The sequence below is a fragment of the Crotalus tigris genome, unplaced genomic scaffold, assembly GCF_016545835.1.
Source record: "Crotalus tigris isolate CLP2741 ecotype Arizona unplaced genomic scaffold, ASM1654583v1 scf7180000020588.15403103151:6194809, whole genome shotgun sequence".
In the NCBI taxonomy this organism is placed as follows: Eukaryota; Metazoa; Chordata; class Lepidosauria; order Squamata; family Viperidae; genus Crotalus; species Crotalus tigris.
In genome coordinates this window covers 1923401-1942365 of record NW_024098092.1, presented here as the reverse complement: position 1 = coordinate 1942365, position 18965 = coordinate 1923401, and the positions used below count along the sequence as shown (strand labels likewise).

General features: G+C 44.4%; 1 protein-coding gene and 1 long non-coding RNA gene across 4 annotated transcripts in view; one reads left to right on the top strand and one right to left on the bottom strand.

Annotated features, from left to right (window-relative positions):
* Positions 1-18965, bottom strand: part of LOC120319030 — a 71810-nt gene that overhangs the window by 44668 nt on the left and 8177 nt on the right. For 2 of the 3 annotated variants that reach the window (XR_005559674.1, XR_005559675.1), the window contains exon 4: positions 6682-6881. This is a non-coding gene — a long non-coding RNA (uncharacterized LOC120319030). Of the gene's footprint in view, positions 1-787; positions 1499-6681; positions 6882-18965 lie in introns of those variants that run through there. The other variant, XR_005559673.1, reaches the window with a different exon arrangement.
* Positions 5723-17719, top strand: SLC25A33 (solute carrier family 25 member 33). The gene is made up of 7 exons (XM_039367304.1): positions 5723-5877; positions 13254-13433; positions 14823-14900; positions 15853-15953; positions 16265-16331; positions 16540-16817; positions 17208-17719. The coding sequence occupies exons 1-7, from the start codon at positions 5825-5827 to the stop codon at positions 17408-17410; spliced, it is 960 nt and encodes a 319-aa protein (XP_039223238.1). The 5' UTR covers positions 5723-5824; the 3' UTR covers positions 17411-17719.

Genomic DNA, 18965 nt, shown 5'->3' with positions numbered 1-18965 from the left:
CCTCTGAAAAACTCTAGACTAAATAATGTTGCTTGTGTCTGGAGTCAGTGGCTTCTTTTCCTAAGAAACCCCCCCCCCCATGCTTCCCCCTCACCCAACTGCCCAGAGTCCTTTCAGCATCTTATACAGATCATGGGCCTTCTGCTTGTCTCCTTTTTTGGAGACCCGATTCGGATGTTCAGATCAGGTCGACGCAATTACGCACCTGTGTAAAAGGTCATCTGGGGATCCAGCAGCTGGATCCAGCTTTCCTTTTTATTTCTGTCTCTCCCCCCCCCCCCCGCTTCTTTTCTAAGAAGGAAATAATTGCAGCCTGTGCGGCTCATCAATGTGGATGCAATCAAGGAATTAATTAAAGGGGTGTAACTTTTAATGCAACCGAAGAAAGCACGGGATTCCTCCAGTTAAGGCAAGTTTGATTGGCATGTTTTTCATCCTGACGTGGAAAAAAAAAACCTTGAATGAAATGTTGCTTTGATGCAGCAAGGCAGGGAGACAGCTTGCTCAATGGGGCATTAAAAAGAGAAACAGACACACACGCCACTCACCAAATGGAGGGGCACAAAGGATTTCTTTTGGCCCTGAAGCCTCAAAAGGATCCCTCTGTCTCATTCCTGCCCAATCACTTTCCGAGCAGACACTGAACACAATTCTTTTATTTTTAGCTTTCTGGTGTCAAAGGTGCAGTTTATGCACACTGAGACACAGTCTAGACGCATGGGGGGTATTTTTAACCCCGTGTGTGTGTCTGTCTGTGTATGTGAATGTACCATGTGGGAGTTGAATCGCAGCTTTTAGAAACCAGAGTCTATTTTAGCCCCTGGAAAGGAAGTTTTAAGAGTTTTAGGGAAGATTTGGATTTAGTTAGGAAACTGGAGGGGTTAAGCGGTGAAGCTTGCTATCACAAAACAGAGATGTGGGTTAGCAAAACCTGTTGTGACGTATAAGCTGGACATCGTTGTCACAATGCAGGACAAATTGTTAACCTGATTATTAAATATATCCATTAAGGGGTTTGACTGGAGAAATTGAATCCTAAACTTACCCAGCTGGAAGAGTTTGCAGGATATGTTTGCCCAGAATAATTTTTAAAACCCCAAAATTTAAAAACAAAAAAATACAGACTTGAACAATGGCCTCTATCCAACAAAATGAAATTTAATGTGGAGAAAAGTGAGGTTTTACAAGGTATTAGTACCGCGTTATAAAGGCCTTAGTAAAGCCACATCTGGAATACTGCATCCAGTTTTGGTCACTGCATTGCAAAAAAGATGTTGAAATTTTTGGCTGGCATTATATATAACTCCTGTTTTGCATAGTGCTGTTTGTTGTTGGAAAGCTTAGAAGTTGTTGCTTTCCATTTATGCTTGTGTTTTCTTGAAACAGATGGTGTTTGCTTGCTTTTTAATGGCGTCTGATCATTGCAGGATTTGTTAGTAAAAGATAAAAAGCAGTGCAGTCTCTCATGAAACTATGTGCATGTAAAATACAAAATAATCTGGAACAAAAAAAGAAGAAAGAAATTACAGCGGGAGAAGCAAACTTCCCCGCAATTGATTCATAAAGTAAATTGGTCCCATTATTTATTGATTTGTTTATTTTTTTTAAAAAGAAACAACTGAAGAAACCAAATTAAAATTTTCTGCACAGGGTTTTTTTTCCTTCCAGGAGGCAAATTACACAAAGTCAGGCCTATCATTTTGGAAATACAAAATATTTGGGCTTCGTGATTAATACCATGGATAAGGTGCAAATAAAGCTGTTTTTAGTTTTTGCATTGATTCTGTCCATCTTAACAGCGGCCACATGAGGGAGAAATCCATTCCCCTTGTCAATGTTTTCCTTTTCTTGAGGGTTATCTGTTGGAAACCCAGAGCTGATAGCTAGCAGAGAGAAAATTCATCGGTGGGGCTAGGAGCGATGGTGCTTAGATCCTAAGTTGTGGATTCAAATTCGGACAGCAATAATCAGAATATTCCTATTTTTGAAAAAGCCAGTTATTGGTGCTGGAACAGATGCCAGCAACTGAGGAAGAGAGTCAGTCCTGATGGGGCCAAAATATTAGCTTCAGATTCCTGTCCCGCTCTAAATATCTGTATATAAGGAAAAGGACAGGTTTCCATTTATAAAACATTTCAGCCAACTCCCTTGTGTGTTCCTGAACCTCTGTAGTGACTTTGCATTGTCAAAGAGAAATTTGCACCGGTGTCATGGATGCATTGGCAAGCAAGGGTGTAAAATAATGGTCCCTAATTCAGTTTCTGCTAAATTTTAAATTTTCTGGCTTTTTATTCTCTTCTTAAGCCTTCTCTGCCCTCTGGTGGCGACTATAGGTATTGCAACAATTGATTAGCATTATGTATTTTATATGTTTATTTTATTGGATTTTTATTTTATTGAATTTAAATGGACTCCAGAAGATGGTAGAGGACAGGAAGACCTGGAGGAACATTGTCCATGGGGTCGCGACGGGTCGGACACGACTTCGCAATTAACAACAACATTTTATTGGAAAGACTCAAGGATTCCGGGATGAGATTTCAGCTTCCCCCTCTGGTTTACAGCTCTGGGAAATTGTGCTTTTGTTCTGTTTTTTTTAATGGGACTCATCAAGAGGTCTCACCCTGCTTAGCTTAGCCAAGATCGGCCGAGCTTAAGTTTATTTATTTATCTATCCTCTCTGTTTCAGGAATAATTCCACATTAGTCAATCTATGCGCCTGGTTAGCATGCTTGGGGTAGCCGGAAAAGTTACATTTCTCCTTCTTAGTTCCTAATGGGACAATGGACAGCCTAAAGACTCCCACAGTTAGAATAATGACTCTTAATTATATTTGCACAAAATTTTGCAGGTTCTCTACAGAAACTGGATTTGCATAGACCATTTAGCTGTAACCTAGCAAACCGCATATTAGCTACATGTGAACCCTTGCAGGTAATTAGAGCCAGCCCTTTAAAATCAGAATCATGAGGACTAGCGTCTTAGTCATAAAATAAGGCAGAAGCCTTTTGTTTGGGTCTGTTTTCTTCACTGCCCTGTTGGCTTTCTCTGGGTTCCCCCATTGCCTCTTGCACACAAGCAGTGTTAGTACAGATCACATTTCCGTTCTCTAATTTGTTAAAAGATTATTTTGCAGGCTTTTCCAAAGCGGACAAACCAGTTTTCCATCTCCAGGGAATTATGTTGTGGATTATTTAAAAAAAAAAAAATTGGCAGAGAAGGCTTAAGAAGCCAAATTTTGGTGGGTTACGTCTGCAGTTAAACAGTTAGTGGTGGAAACGTGGTTTTCCTTTGGTATTTTCTAGTTGGACAGGAACAAAATGGGCTCGTGCTTTATACTCCCCATTTGAAAGTTTTTGTTCCAATTATTGATTTTGGCAATCAGCTTAAAACATTTCCCCAAGCTTCTGGGAACTGTAAAGAGTGGGGGAAATTCTGTTTTTTTTTTCTCCCAAAGATTATGTCTAGTTCACTGACTTAGGGATCACCACACAACAGTTTTTAAGCAGTAAAAAAAAATGTGGGTTTTGTGTTTTTTTGGGAGGGATGGGTAAATATGCTACTGGCCCAAAGGTGAAGGTTTTTAGTCATCTGTCCAGATAGAAAAATGTTTGCCTCCAGGAAAGATCCTTTCAAAACCATCACATGATCCTTGGATCAACAGGGTCTGCAAAAACAAGTTTATCTGATTGAAATTCAGATGAACTCCAAGAGACCAACAATGCTATCTGTGAACTTGAATGAAGCAAGACCTGTTATCTGGTCTTGCAAATGTCTGGAGATATATGCTGGGGAACCTTATCAGCCAAAGCTTGGTGGGGGGGAAACAAACAGGAATTTAAGGAAGTGATTCTTAGGGATGTCAAATGTTTTTATAATTCAGAGCCAGTGGGGGGGGGTGTAAAATTCTAGATTGGATTAAAATGCTAGATAAGAGGATGATTCCCTTTAATTTATCTATTCAGAAGAAGGCAGAACTTCCCTTAGGGCCAAATGATTTAAAAAAAAAAATAGTCAAACTTTTCAGCCTGGCAAGCAAACAGCTTTCCTGAATGAATTTCTGTTGAAAAGCATTTTGGAATTTTCAATGTTCCATATTGTTCTCTCAGTCTGGGAACAACTTAATAAAAATTGAGAGTGTGTATATCTGTACACGCATATTTCTTCCATCAACACAATTGTCATCGCATGCTTAGATTGCACATTTCTCCAGGAACTGAATGCAGAGAAGAGCAACAAAGATGATCAGGGGACTGGAGGCTAAAACATATGAAGAAGTATATGGCCACTCTAGAGAAGGACTAGGGGTGACATGATAGCAGTCTTCCAATATTTAAGGGGGGTCAACAGATTTTCCAAAGTACCAGAAGGCAAGACAGGAAACAATGGATGGAAACTAATCAAGGAGAAAAGCAACCTGGTTGTGGATTGCTTGTGGGGTTTTTTTTATTATGAAGTTTTGATTTTTTTAAAAAATTGCATTTTCTCCTTTGTTTATGAGGAAGCCAGCAATTGGTAGATCTTTCCTCTCTCATTCCAAGTTGATCTTCCCCAGAGAGGATCTCGTGACAAACAGCTGCCTCTTCTCCAAAGGAACCACATACAAACACACTTCTTTTTTTTTTTTGCTAGACTAGAGCAACGTCACTGCCCAAAGGTGCCCCCCCCCGTGACTCTCCGGATTGTATTGCAATGTGACACCGAGTTCGCGTGTTCCTCTTTCCCAGGAAAAATGCGCCTCTAGACAAAAGGGGCGGGTGCAAAGGCAGCTTCCCACAATGCATTGTTCTGTCTTTTCTTTTTTTTAAAAAAAAATACTGTAGTTACAGGAGAGATTGTAGCATTAGAACGGGTGTTCAGACTTGGCCCTTTTATAACTTGTGGACTTCAATTCCCAGAATTCCCCAGCCAGCATGCTGACTGGGGACTTCTGGGAGTTGCAGTCCACTCTTTTTAAAATTGCCAAGGTTGACAAATAGAATAGAATTCTTTATTGGCCAAGTGTGATTGGGCACACAAGGAATTTGTCTCTGGTGCATAAGCTCTCAGCGTACGTAAAAGCAACAAGTGGTAAATCATGATCACAGTCATCATAAAAATACCTTCATCCTAATTCATAAGATACAACACTTTTTAAGGGATAAAAGGGCTGTTGTAAACCATGGCTTAGATTCTCCTTTCTTTGCTTGGCCTTCGCTGGAAAACTAGCTTAAGTGGAGCCTGACAACCTAGTGTGGGACTAAAAGCAAAGCCTGCCCTGTGTGTGTTTGTGACAGACGGACTACACTTCCCCTTATCCCCAGCCACGTAGCTGCCGCATGGCGTGACTTGTAGTCCAACATCCCTGGGAGAGGGGACCAAGTGGTGAGCTGTGAGTCCCACTTTTTTTTTTTAGCGCGAATATTCATTCAGTACGGGAATGTACCCACCACGCCACCCCTTCCCACGGTCTCCCATTCATAAGAAAAAACTACCGGCCCGCCCCTCCGCCAAGCCCCGCCCTCTCCTTTGTGACGCTCGCCTCCCGCCGCCCTCTGTGGCGTCAGTCCCACCCCCCCAGCTCTCGTCCTCGCCTCACCCCGCCTCCCCCGGCCAGCCAATCGCGGTCCGCGGCGCCCCCCGCGCGTCATCGCCCTCCCCCCTCGCGCCTCCGCCGGCCTCGTGGTTGGCCCGCTCCGCACGTGGAGCCCGGCGCCGGCATCGCGTGACGGCAGCGCAGGCGCAGTGGCGAGCAAAGCGATCCCGGGGCCGGCTCTTCGGGAGTTTGGCAGTTCGCAGCGCAGCGCAGCGCCGGGAAGGACGGAGGCCGGCTTTGGGGGCGGGCATGGCCGGGGTCTCGGCGGAGAAGAGCACGCTACTTCATCTGTTCGCCGGAGGGTGAGTCCTGCGCCGCCTCCCTCCTCTGCCCCATTCATGCTTTCCTCCCCTGCCCACCCATTCATAATTTCCCCCCCTTCCCACCCTCCATTCATAATTTTCCCCCCTTCTCATCCCCATTCATAATTCCCCCCTTCCCACCCTCCATTCATAATTTCCCCCCCTTCCCACCCCCAATTCTTGATTTCTTCCTTCCCTTCTCACGCCCCCATTCATCATTTCTCCCCTTCCCCATTTATCCCTTCTTGCCCCCATTTCGCCCTCTTTTTGTCTCCTCCCTTCCCCCCTTCATCCCCTCCCCCTTTCCCCCTTTCATTGAGAATTTCCACCCTCCATTCTCCTTTTCACGTGATTCCTCCCTCCCCATTTTTCTGATATATATATACATATATATGTGTGTGTGTGTGGTACAAATAAAATACGAACACCAGGAGAGTATAAATATAAAAATATACTTTACTAAAAGCTGCCAAGCTTTCGTTTGGAAACTCCAAACATCATCAGGGCTAAGGAGCCAGTAGCCCTGATGATCTTTGGAGTTTCCAAACGAAAGCTTGGCAGCTTTTAGTAAAGTATATTTTTATATTTATACTCTCCTGGTGTTCATATTTTATTTGTACCATAGACATGCCCAGGAGTCGTATTTTTATGCAAATTTTCCAGCATATATATGTGTGTGTGTTTGTGTGTATGTATGTATATATATTCCTTCCCTGCAGCTTCCTTTCTCACCACACACACACACACACACAGACACCCCTCCACACTTTATTCGCTGATCTCCCATGGACAGTAACAGTCTACCTTTGGCTGCCAGGGGCTCTGAAGGAGCCAGGACCGATCCCTGCGCTCAGCCCCCCCTTTCTCCAATATGTCCTCAGCTCCACATGGCCTCCGACCTAGTAGATCACCATTGCATCAGATTCCGTAGGTTCACATGGCATCTTTCTTCCAAGAAAGATTTCCTTGCATTGCATAACGCAACAGACCAGGCAGGCCCCACCCTGCAACAACAACAAAAAAACACACACCTTTTTTAAATCAAGGATGTTGTGCAAAGGGCTGAGGACTTGATGAAATGACGTGTGTGTGTGTGTGTGTGTGTGTGTGTGTGTGTGTGTGTGTGTGTGTGGTGTGAAGTAACTGATTCAGCAGACAAGCTATAATTAGACTCCTGAGATTTTCAGCCAGTAGTTTATATATAGTGTTTGTTTATTTTTTGGGGGGGGGGAGGAAATTCAACTTCCTCTGTCAAAAATCGGATTTTTAGTCCAGGGACGAATGGCAGTGAGAATAACATTCAGTATCTGTGGGTCATATTTGAGTCATATACACTTCCTTAAATGGGAGATAATTATGAAAGTACTATAAGATTATGAAACCTCCAGGTTATGGAATCCGCAGATGTCGCTGCATAGGAAAAGGCTTCTTAAAAGATTAGTATGTATTTCTGGTGGTGTGTTGCTATCTTTGTTTATCCAAATGTGTCTTTGGGCACCAGTGCTGACTCTTGGTTTAACCCCTGAATATAGCTGGTGTTTATTACATTCTTGCCCTCCCTGTTGCTAAAATACTTCTGGGGGGGGGGAGTTTATCTAAACTTTTTCCCCCCTGGTTTCTGAATCTCCCTGGGGAATCCTGATGTGGACTAATAATAATAATAATACCACTTATATACTTAGACATTACCTTAACAGCTCTTAGGTCCTTGGTGTGGACTTGAACTGATAAAACTGATAAAAACTTATCAGTCCAGACTGTGAATCAAATGGAAGATTAAATCAACAACAACAATAATAATAGATAATCTGATTTTTCAGAGCCAGCTGTCCTTCCTAGTGGGTGAACTTTATGAGGCTAGCTTATTTTTATTTTTATTTTATTTTTATTTTTGCAAAACCCTTGCTCTGTTGTTGCACTTTGGCGTTTTGTAAATAGCAAACTTGGAAGGGCAAGTCCCTCTAAATTGTGTCACACTGTTCCTTGGCCTTCTAAGATTGTGTCTGTTTTTGTTCTGCTCAATCGGCGAGGGTTCCACACACACACACACACACACACACACACGCACGCACGCACGCACACACGCACATACCCACACCCGTTCGCCAAGTCCTGATTGTTGCGTTTCTCCCTTCCTTTGAAACACAATGTCCTAAAAACGGGTTGTGCCCCTGCTGTTTTTGTCCCACGCGGCTTTCTTGGCTTGCGTAAGAGAGGCCTTAAGGTCACCTCCTGGCGTTCCGTCCAAATTGGCCTGAGCAGTTGTGCTTTGAAAGCATAATGGGGCTGGGGAAAGAAAGATTGCAAGGTGTTCTCGTTGTCTGCTGAAGGAGAACCTCTGATCATCAAGTTAGATCTTTTAAATCAAGCAGCAAGATCAACTTGGTATAAAACCTGTTCCAAACGAGTGGCTTTAGCTAGAGGTGAACCCTTGATGCTTCGAAGTCCAGCTAGGATAGTTTTTAAGCTTGGGGCTAAACTGTAGAGCTGAGCTTAGCTTTTGGAGGAATGCGTGCTTAAAATAAACCAGAGTTTGTGAACAGAGCTCAAGACTCTTAGAGGGCTCCTGGTTTGGGAGGGGGCAGCTGCACAAATTAGGAACATGGCCTTTTCCAGCTTTTTAGTCTTTGCAAACTTATTCCATTGTTCTCTGAAGCAACAGGAAATGCTTCTTTGGCTTCCTTTCCTTTGCCAGATTCTTGAAACTCAACTTGTATTTGGTGATGCCTTCCCTCCCCCCCTCCCAAACTAGGCCAATGTAAAGTTCTCAGAATGGTTCTGAAATGTAGCTCGGCTCACTGGCACGATCTCTCTCTTTTTCCTCTTGCTGCGATTCTGAACTTCTGTCTGCCCTTTGGGGATAACTGTAAGCTTGAGGCAAGTAGCACTGGTTACGTAGAGATGGTCTGTTTCTATTTTGCAAGGGCTTCGTCTTTTTGTAAAAGCTTTGCTGGAATTAATGGGGTGCGAACTTTGTAAAATAAGGGTTTCTTTGTGGCGCGGGTTATTTTTTTCCTTAGAAAGCCAAAGGCACAATGGAAATTAAACCTCTTTAGTATCAGCCAGCAACTTCTCTTTTTAAAAGGTATCTAAGCAATGGAACACATGGGATTTTCCAGCGTTTACAGCACAGACAATTGGGGCTTCAGTGCAAAACATTTCTGGTTGACATAAATGCAGAATTATCAGGAAGCATAAATATCCCACAGTGACTTCAGGCTTGTGGCAAGTGCCAGGTTGCATTTTGATAGAAAGTTGTGATCTGCAACTGCATTATTGTGGGAGGACATTTGTCCGGAAAACGCCCATTGCTTTGAGCAATAGGTCCATCTTTCTTCCTTGGGACCAGACAATCACATGCAAGCAGAAATATTTTTCTCGCTGCAGCAGTTAAATCACCAGCAGGATGGGGATGATGGGACGTGTGAACCCAACATCTCTGCAGTGGTTGATCAACCCCGACACGTGTTTTATGCAATCCGGCAAGTTTGTGTTTGTCAGTATAGAGGCGTGCATTGGACTTGCAATGTCCCAGCCTATGATTAGATTTGAAAATCATTAATTTGGGCAGGAAAGATTTTGTAATGAGACATAATGATAGGGAATATAACCTCAGATTTTTCTTTGAAAACATTGGGCTGTTGCAGCGTGTTCTTTCCCAGTTGGCACATGCAACTGGAGAAAAGGTACAAAACAGGACTTGCTTGGTATGGCTTAAATATTAATTCATTTCTGGCAGCGAAGAGTTGCATCGTATTTTTGAAACTGCTGGTTAATTTACAAAAATCTTTTAAAACAGGGCTGGACAAAACTATGGCCCCTTCGCGTCCTGTGGACTTCAACTCCCAGAATTCCTGAGACAGCCACGGCTAGGGAATTCTGGGAGTTGAAGTCCACAGGACGTAAAGGGGCCGTAGTTTTGTCCAGCCCTGTTTTAAAAGATTCTGCATGTCATTTTGGTACACAGTGGAGCTTCCCCATTGATTTTGTTTGCCAGAAGGTCCCAAGAGCGGATCACATGATCCCGGGACTCTGCGACCGTCATAAATACGAACCGGTTGCCAAACATTTTTGAATTTTGATCACGTGACTGCAGAGACGCTGCAAGCGTCGTCAGTGTGAAAAACGGCCGCGAGTGGCAATTTTCAGTCACTAAACGAACTGGTGTAAGTTGGGGACCGTGAGCATCCCACCTGCCAAAGGTTCTCCTAGCAGTTATTCACAGATAGGTTGCCTCAGAACAGAGAAGCTCAGCGGAGCAATCTGCGTAAACGGCTTTCTGGAAATTGTGCTCTCCTTTTTTTTTTTTCCCTAAAACATTTTAGCAAGAATCCCCAGGGTGTCCAAAGAAAAGAACATTGCTTTTGTCCAGCGTGTTGAGATTTCAAGCTGGCTCAAGGCAGCTGAGCTTCTTCGAAAAGCCTCAGCCCTGCAAAATCCAGGGGGGGGGAAGGAAGGTCAGCTGAAGGCACACGCGTGTGAACAGTTTCCCCAGAATCCTTAACCCTGGTGGTGTCTCCATCCAGGCCCCTGCACACCCTTTCCCAAAAAGCTGGAAGTACAAAATCCTGCTTTCCAATCTGCCGCCGATTGACTGGATCTGAGAAATAGGTGTGCCTGCGTCTGCGTGAATTTGATCGCGGGCGCAAGAAAAAGCACATTTTCTCCCCCCCCCCTTCTGAGGGAATCAATCATTTTGCAACGAGAAGCATCCACCTTTGCAGAAAAGCTGCAGAGTGTCAGCAAAGGTCTGGGGGGGGGAATCCCTCCTTTGTGCTGATTCCTGGGAGAAGTAATGGAGGGCGGAAAGTGGTGGATGCAGCAGGATAATCCCCCTGGAGAAGGAAAAGGAAAACCATTTGTGATTAGCTGACCCTTAAGACTTGGGATAGCTCCGTCCGGCCATCTGGCAGCTGATCCTGCCTGAGCAGGCAGCTATTAATGGTGCAGTGCATGATTGCATGTGCTCAGCAGGACAACTCTGTGTGTGTGTGTGTGTGTGTGTGTGTGTGTGTGTGTCCCTTGGGAAGCACTAAAGGTTGAAGGGGGGAGCAGGAGTGACTTGATTGGGCTGTTCCTCAAATAGGAACAGCAGCCACCGCCCCCCCCCCTGCCGCCCGACGGAGGGTCTCAGAACAGAATAACAGAGCTGGAAGGGACCTTGGAGGTCATCTAGTCCAGCCCCCTGCTCAAGCAGGAGACCCTATACCACTTCAGACAAATGGTTGTCCAATCTCTTCTTAGAAACCTCCAGTGATGGAGCATCCACAACTGGTTAATTGTCCTCACTGTCAGGAAGTTTCTCCTTAGTTCCAGGTTGCTTCTCTCCTTGATGAGTTTCCATCTGTTGCTTTGTTGTCTTGCCTTCAGGCGCTTTGGAGAATAGCTTGACTCCCTCTACTTTGGGGCAGCCCCTGAGATATTGAAGCACTACTGTTAAAGCGAGCGGCTAAGCAGGGCCCTGTGGTGGGGGATGATGGGCATTGTAGTCTTGGCCAAAGTGGAGCTGCTTTAGGCAGAACCGGGTACCCTGTGGCCCAGTTTAGATTTTGCACCATTCAATCCGACGTTGTTTGTTGACATTTCCGACTGTTAAAAGAGGCCAGCAAACGGTTTTGCAACGGTGTGCAAGGCACGGCCAGTGAAAATATTTGCTCTGCCAGAGCAGCTATATTACGCCAGAGCGCCTGCTTAACCTTTAGCTTTTTATTTTGTAGGAAGGCCCATGGGTTCCTCTCCCAAACAGCCACCGGATTTTATTTTTAAAAAAAATATTTTTATTTTATCTTTTCCTTGGGACGTTAGTTTGAAACGTCCCTCTGATTCTGCACGGAGGGAAGCCCTCCGCTTCGGCTGTCCGGTTTTTTGAAAGGGGCAGATTGGTGGGAGGCCGGGCACAAACTGCTACAATTCCTGCAGGGCGCTCCCAACCCCCAGTAGAGCCTCCCTGGAGAGGCGCAAGCCATCTTTAATACATGGTGGACGCTGCTGGAGCAGAGGCTAAATGATGAGGGATCTCTTTTAGCCCATAAGGTTAGCCTTGCCCAGCCACTGCACAAGCCTGTAGGTTGCAAATCTGGCGAGAACGTCTTGGGATTCCTTCCTTGGCTGTTTTGCAGAGAGGGAAACTGAGGGCTGGGGCAGCTGTTTGCCAAATCCAAGCAAAGTTGGACCTTAATGTAGTCCTTTCTCATGCAACCCCTTGAATGCCCTCAGGAAACCCTGCAGCTTTGCAGAGAAGGCAGTTGCAGTCAGCTGAGAAACTGCAGTGCAGCAAAAGTGTTTTTTTTTTTTCTTTTTTCTGGAAAACCCTTTTCTGTTGCCTTTTTTTTTTTTCCCCTTTCCTGCCTGATTTTCACATGGCCCCCAGCGGCCTCTTTGGGGGTGCTAAAGACAGCAGGGATGTCATTTTTTTTTTTTTTTTTTGAAGCTGTTGATCTGCCCGTACTGAAGATACCCTAAGTTTGCTAGCTCCATGGTTGAGCTTTGATTTGGGGTGCAACCCCAAGCCCCCTTCTTAAAGCTGGAAAGGAAATCTCTGATAGGGGTCTTATTTTCTGGAAATTGAAAAGCTTCAATTCACTATATGGGGGGAAATTCACTATTTTCCCAATTTAGGGGAAAAAACAACACCTTTGCCAACTTAGGACCTGGGGGGGCACTTTTAATGTGATCTTTTGTGGCTCTTAAGACTCTTGTGGAATCAGAGTGTGCAGGATGAAATTGGAAGAAAAGTGATGAAGGATAAGCTTAATTTAACTGCTTGCCTGTCTGCCTGTCCTTCCCTCCCTCCCTCCTTTCCTCCTATCTATCTATCTATCTATCTATCTATCTATCTATCTATCTATCTATCTATCTATCTATCTATCTATCATCTATCTATCTATGAATGAAATATATTTGCCACCCATCTCATATCCAATGGGCAGCTTAACAACATAAAAGCATTACAAACATGAAAAGCATCCATCATAGAAACACAGCTGATAAAATCATTAATAAATAAAATTGTTAACACCCAGATGGCAAAGGAAGGAGACGGGCACCCAGGCAGGGGGATTAGCAGATAGAAAAGTTCCTTGGTGGCGAGGGGCGGCGGCTATATCGATTTAATGACTTAATCCATAAAAACTGCACCCAGTGGAAAAAAGACCGGTGAATTAGCTGGGTCTGCTCCAACCTAATGCTTTGTCTCTTTCCACATCAAGCTTTCAGGATGTTCTGTACCACGTAAAGTGAGCCTGGTCTTCTGGCTTAATTAGAATTTTAGAGTAGGTTTGCTTTTTTAATCAATAAAGGTTATGTTGGGGTTTCTTCTTTTTTTTCTTCTAATGTTGGATTTTCTTTTTCTTTTTTTGGTACTTTGAACTTTGCAGATGCGGAGGGACGGTGGGGGCCATCTTCACCTGCCCTTTGGAGGTGATCAAGACAAGGCTGCAGTCCTCAAGATTGGCTTTCCGGGCTGTCTACTATTCGCAGATTCATCTGGGCACACTCAGCGGTGAAGGCGTGGTCCGCCCCACCTCTCTGCCCCCAGGTGTCCTCCAAGTGCTGAAGTGAGCGTCTTAAAAAATGTGGTCTTCGCACATATCTAAAGATTTCATATCGTTGTTTGTCAGTCTCAAGCATGGCTGGCTGGGGAATTCTGGGAGTTGCAGTCCACGGGTCTTAAAAGTGGCCACGGTTGAAAAACACTGGTTTACATCTCAACGTTTCGAAAAATTATCGAAAAAGTTAGAAAAATTCCTAAGCGCTTTGCACACTTTTAAACATTGTGGAGGACCCCAGAATTAACTTTTTCTCCCCAGTTTATTGCAATCTACCATGCGCCAGTTGAAAACCGAGACCCTTGTAGAATATTTGTCTTTTGAATGGGGTCAAAGTAACACTATGAACACACACACAAACACACACACACACCAGGACATCAACGCAAATAAAAGATTTCCTAAGAGTAAACAACATATTTGTTTTTGAAACAAAGACCTCCTTATTTTGTGTTTGCGTTTGACCGATGCAAAAGATCAAGCAAGAAGAGCAATTTTGTTTCTTTGCACGTAGCTTCAATATTCAGCAAATGATTTTGCTTTCAGCAGCAGATCATCCTTGTTGCCTTCTCGGTGTAGTTTTTCAGAGAGGGCATGTTCTCAGGGAAGGATACGAAGTGCCAGGGAAGGGGGGGGGGGGAAAGCTTGCTTAGTGTTTTAAAAATATCCCACCCTACGCACACACCTTGGCAGCGTCTCTGCTGAGTTTGCATGCATTATGTAAGCGCAGAAAGGCTGGAGAGAGAGAGAGAGATGGAGGGTGGGTGTGGGGGGGTCTGGCCTTGGATAAATAAATCTTAACAAAAGCAAGTTGTTTTGTTAAACGCCACAGTTGCCAGTTAAACTTAAAAATGGCCAAGCTGTCCTAGCTCCCTTTTAAAAAAAATCTCCGTTCCCACGGAAAATGGAATTAACAAGTCTCCTCCGAAGGTGGCTGTGAACTTGTAAACACAATGCAGGGTTTGTGTTTTCCTCTGTCGGCTCCAGAACCACAATTATTTCTTATTTTCAGCAGGCGAGCGGATGGGGTTTCTTGGAAACACAAGAGCCCAAATATTCGGGACTGATTTGTGTGTGTGTGTGTGTGTGTGTGTGAGAGAGAGAGAGAGAGAGAGAGAGAGAGAGACATTTCAGCCTGATTTACTTAAACAAAGTGCAAAATTGGCCAGTCCTCGAACAGCTGAAAAATAAATGCAAAGGGAAGAGAATCTGATCAGGGAAAAACCCATTGTGTTGTAACCTGAATTAAAAATTACTACCTTGTGGCTTTTCTAACACTAGTCTCAGGTTTCAGCCCTTCTTAATTGCCAACTGCTTTGAACCAATCTTCTGAAGTTTCTGCTCCTCTCTCCCGCCCCGCCCCCTGTCTTTTTTTGTTGGTTTTGTTTTGTTTTCCAGGTCCATTTTGGAAAAGGAGGGCCCAAAGTCACTTTTCCGTGGGCTGGGGCCCAATCTGGTTGGAGTCGCGCCCTCCAGGTAGAAATTTAAGAGCAGTTTTTCATCCCCCCCCCCCAAAGAGGGTTCGTTCACTGGTGGGTGGGTGCAGGGATATGGGGGGCCGAGGGAAATTCTGGTCTTCAGGAGTTTCTGCATCATTGTGAAGAATGTGAGGATTGCTACTTAGATACTCTCAGTTTTCAAGGCAGAAATGGAAAACATATAGTGAAATATATCTGCTCTGCTGGCGATTGGGAATTTTTTTTACTAGCTATAGAACTGGTGAAAAAGGTTGCTTGGCTCCCCCTTGAGTTTGCAAATGGTATTGCAGCTACTCCTCAACTTATTGATTCATTCGTTTAGCGACCATCCAAAGTGAACAAGAGCACTGAAAAGTGGGGCTTGTAATCCTTTTTCACACTTGCAGTCACGTGATCAAAACCGACTCATATTTATGACGGTCACGGTGTCCTGGGGAGGGGGGGGTGTCACTCGATCCCCTTTTGCGACCTTCCGACAGGATTCGCTTCACACCCGTGTCGCTAACTTAACAAGTGCAGCGATTTGTGCTGAACAATTGTGGCAAGGAAAACCCGTAAAACTTGCCGGACAACCGTCTTTCTTAGTCGTGGAAATTTGAATTGTGGTTTTAAGCAGGTGGCTACCAGCGCAGGCAATCCTCCACTTAACAGTTCATTTAGTGACCGTTCAAAGCTACAACTGCACTGAAAAAAGTGACTGTTTTTCACTGGACCGCTGCGGGGTTGGACTAGATGACCTCCAAGGTCCCTTCCAACTTCTTTTTCTTCCTCTTTTCTTCATATTATTATTATTATTATTATACATTGTTATATAATAGTATTAGAGTGTAGTATTGTAATAAGGGAGGTAGTAAAAAGGGGCAAACCTCACTTAAGAAATGTCTCACTTAACAACAGAAATTTTGGGCGTAAGGCAAGGACTCCCCGTAATTTGTTTTGCCTCTTTGCAGGGCTGTTTACTTTGCGTGTTATTCCCAGGCGAAGGAGCAATTCAACCACGTCTTTGTACCCAACAGCAACATCGTCCATATCTGCTCAGCAGCTTCCGCAGGTTGGTTTACCTGTCCCAGGTGTGCCAGATCTGGCTTGGCTCATATTTGTCCAGCTGGACCGAACAGGTTGCCACTTTTGAGGGTGAAAAAGATATTTCGAGGCTAGCCTGGGACATTCGGTGGGGGAACCTGTGTTCACCAAGCTGTGTTTTCCATTGTGTTTCGCACAATCGGATTCTCCTGGCCTCTGCAGCCACAGAGCGGGCTGGCTGGGGAATTCTGGGAGTTGAAGTTCCTCAACGTCTTTTGAAGGGCTGACCCCATCTTTTTTTTTTTTTTTTTTTTGCTGGTTTTCCTTGCTCTTCTCCAGCTTTTGTGACTAATTCCATGATGAATCCCATCTGGATGGTGAAAACCAGAATGCAGCTAGAAAAAAGGTAAGGGGGACGGGCACAGCCAGAGGGGAATTCTGGGAGTTGAAGTCCACACACCTTAAAGCTGCCGACGTTGGGAAACGCAACCCTAGAGCCTTGCATTTTAGATATATTTCTGTTTTGAAATATATTTACCAACTAGTTGCAAGCACCAGGCGAACTTTTTAAAATCTAGTGAAACCAACTACTCATTTGCTGTTCATTTCTGTAGAGTCCGCGGCTCAAAGCAAATGAACACGCTGCAATGCGCCCGGTACGTTTACCGCTCCGAAGGCATCCGGGGTTTTTACCGAGGCCTCACCGCCTCCTACGCGGGCATCTCCGAGACCATCATCTGCTTTGCAATTTATGAGAGACTAAAGCAGCTCTTAAAAGATCCCGCGCTGTCTCCTTTCACCGGAAACCCGGAGAATTCCACCAATTTCTTCGGAATCACGGTTGCTGCCGCCATTTCCAAAGGATGTGCGTCATGTATCGCTTACCCACATGGTAGGATTTTTTTTGTTTTGTTTTCCACCCAGATATCTAAACCTCCCCCGGCCTAGCGAAATAGAACCAAGAAAAGCCAGGCCTTGAGCGATTTGCCTCTTCTCGTTGTGAAAATCAAGTTTCTAGTCCTTATTGTTCTGAGCACAGCTTGCTCTAGGAATTCCTCCCAGCAGTGTTCCTTTGTCAAGAGAAAACAGGACAACTGCACACTTTCCCGCAGAAAGGGGAGGGGGGATTTAAAAATTAAATTAAATTAAATCTAAATTTGGCACTGCAATGGTGGGAGACTTCCATTAGTCTGCAGAATTTTATAGATTTGATGCCCCCCAATCTGGGCTGAATTTGAACACGGGCTGGTGTGCTGACGTTTCGCTTCTTCCCTGTCCCCAGAGGTCATCCGGACGAGGCTACGCGAGGAAGGAACTAAGTACCAGTCCTTCATCCAGACGGCCCGGCTGATATTCCAGGAAGAAGGCTATTGTGCTTTTTATCGCGGACTCTTTGCCCAGCTTATGCGGCAAATCCCAAATACGGCTATCGTCCTGTCCACCTACGAATTGATTGTGTATCTATTAGAAGAGCAAGTTAAGTAGCCTTCCGAAGCCAGACCAGATGCAGCCAGTAACAAAACAAAAAAATAGCACGACGATTGTGGGACAGTTCACACAACACACTAGGAAAAAAAAAAAACTTTGAAACGGACAGTCTGTTTTGGCTGGATGTTTTTTTTTTTCCTTTTGAGGAAGGGGCATTTCTCTCTCTACACCCCCTTTTTCTGTACAATTTCCCTTCCAGCATCTTTGTTTTTAAAGGTACGTATGTTAATAGGGTTTTTTTTTTAACTTAAATGAGACAAGGTTCGAAAACTAAAATGACTAAATTAAATTATGCTATTTAATTTCCGTGGACAGCCTCTTCTTTTATATGCTCGTTTTTTATTGTGGAAAGTTGCCATTCTGTGACTGGGAGATGTTTCTTGGGGGGAAAAAATATGCCAATTCCTGTGAAATGTTCCCAAGGGTGTGGAAAATGGTTGGGATCCTAAGACAGGGGTAGGCAACCTTGGCTCTTTTATGACGCGTGGACTTCAACTCCCAGAATTCCCATGTTGGCTCAGGAATTCTGGGAATTGAAGTCCACGCGTCATAAAAGAGCCGAGGTTGCCTATCCCTGGTCTAAGAGGTATTGGATATTTTTCCTTTTTTTAATTATTTTCTACAGGAAATTTCTGATGGAAGTCAGATTGGAACGCCATCGCACAGCCTACATATTTATATGCTGAATTTATTTTTCACAAAATATGATCAGACTGGGGTACAGTAGAAGCCAACAATATAAAAAACGGGAGTTTGTGCCTTTCTTACTTTTTTATATAGTATATAATTACATGTGTGTTCTGTTGAAATGGAATCCCAACAGACAACTGAGCACTAGTAACAACTTTAGCTCAAATGGAGAAATTTAGGAACAGGCATCTTCCCCCCCCATACACACACACAATTTTTCAGAGAGGCAGACTCTGGACTTACAAGCTAAGCCAGGGGTCTTCAAACTTGACCCTTTTATGACTTGTGGACTTCCAACTCCCAGAATTCCTCAGCCAGTGTGCCTGGCTGAGGAATTCTGGAAGTTGGAAGTCCACAAGTCATAAAAGGGCCACGTTTGAAGACCTCTGAGCTAAGCAAAGTTAAATCCTGTTGGGAATGGAATGGAGACTACCCAGCAATTACCAAGAAGGGAAATGGGACACTACTTTCATATTGGTGCCAAGTGGGGAAACTGAGTTGTGGGGAAAAGAGAAGGAGGAAGGCATGTGGGCTAGGTTTGCCATTTTTTGAGATTGGTAAAAAATAATAAAAGCAGAATGCAAATAATAAGAATGGATGAATGCCAAATGAAAGGCATAAGGAAGGTGGGCTTCCAAACCACGCGTAACTTGCAGATCGGGACTTAAACAGGGGTCAAAGAAAGAGACAGTATATGACCACAAACGCACTGAAGATGAAACTCGGGTGGGCACTTGGTCATTCCAAATTCCGAAGGGGTTTCCATCCCTCAAGAAGACACAACGAAAAACCCATCCCCGTCACGCCCGAGGCAGGTAAAGCGTGACCGGTCCCCCGTCCCGGAAAGCCTCGCTCCATCACG

Excerpts from the sequence above, each read along its gene's own strand:
- SLC25A33 (XM_039367304.1), top strand. The coding sequence starts at position 5,825 with ATGGCCGGGGTCTCGGCGGAGAAGAGCACGCTACTTCATCTGTTCGCC. Across the intron at positions 13,434-14,822 it reads GGTGTCCTCCAAGTGCTGAA|GTCCATTTTGGAAAAGGAGG; the intron begins GTGAGCGTCTTA and ends TTTGTTTTCCAG. Across the intron at positions 15,954-16,264 it reads CTGCTCAGCAGCTTCCGCAG|CTTTTGTGACTAATTCCATG; the intron begins GTTGGTTTACCT and ends GCTCTTCTCCAG.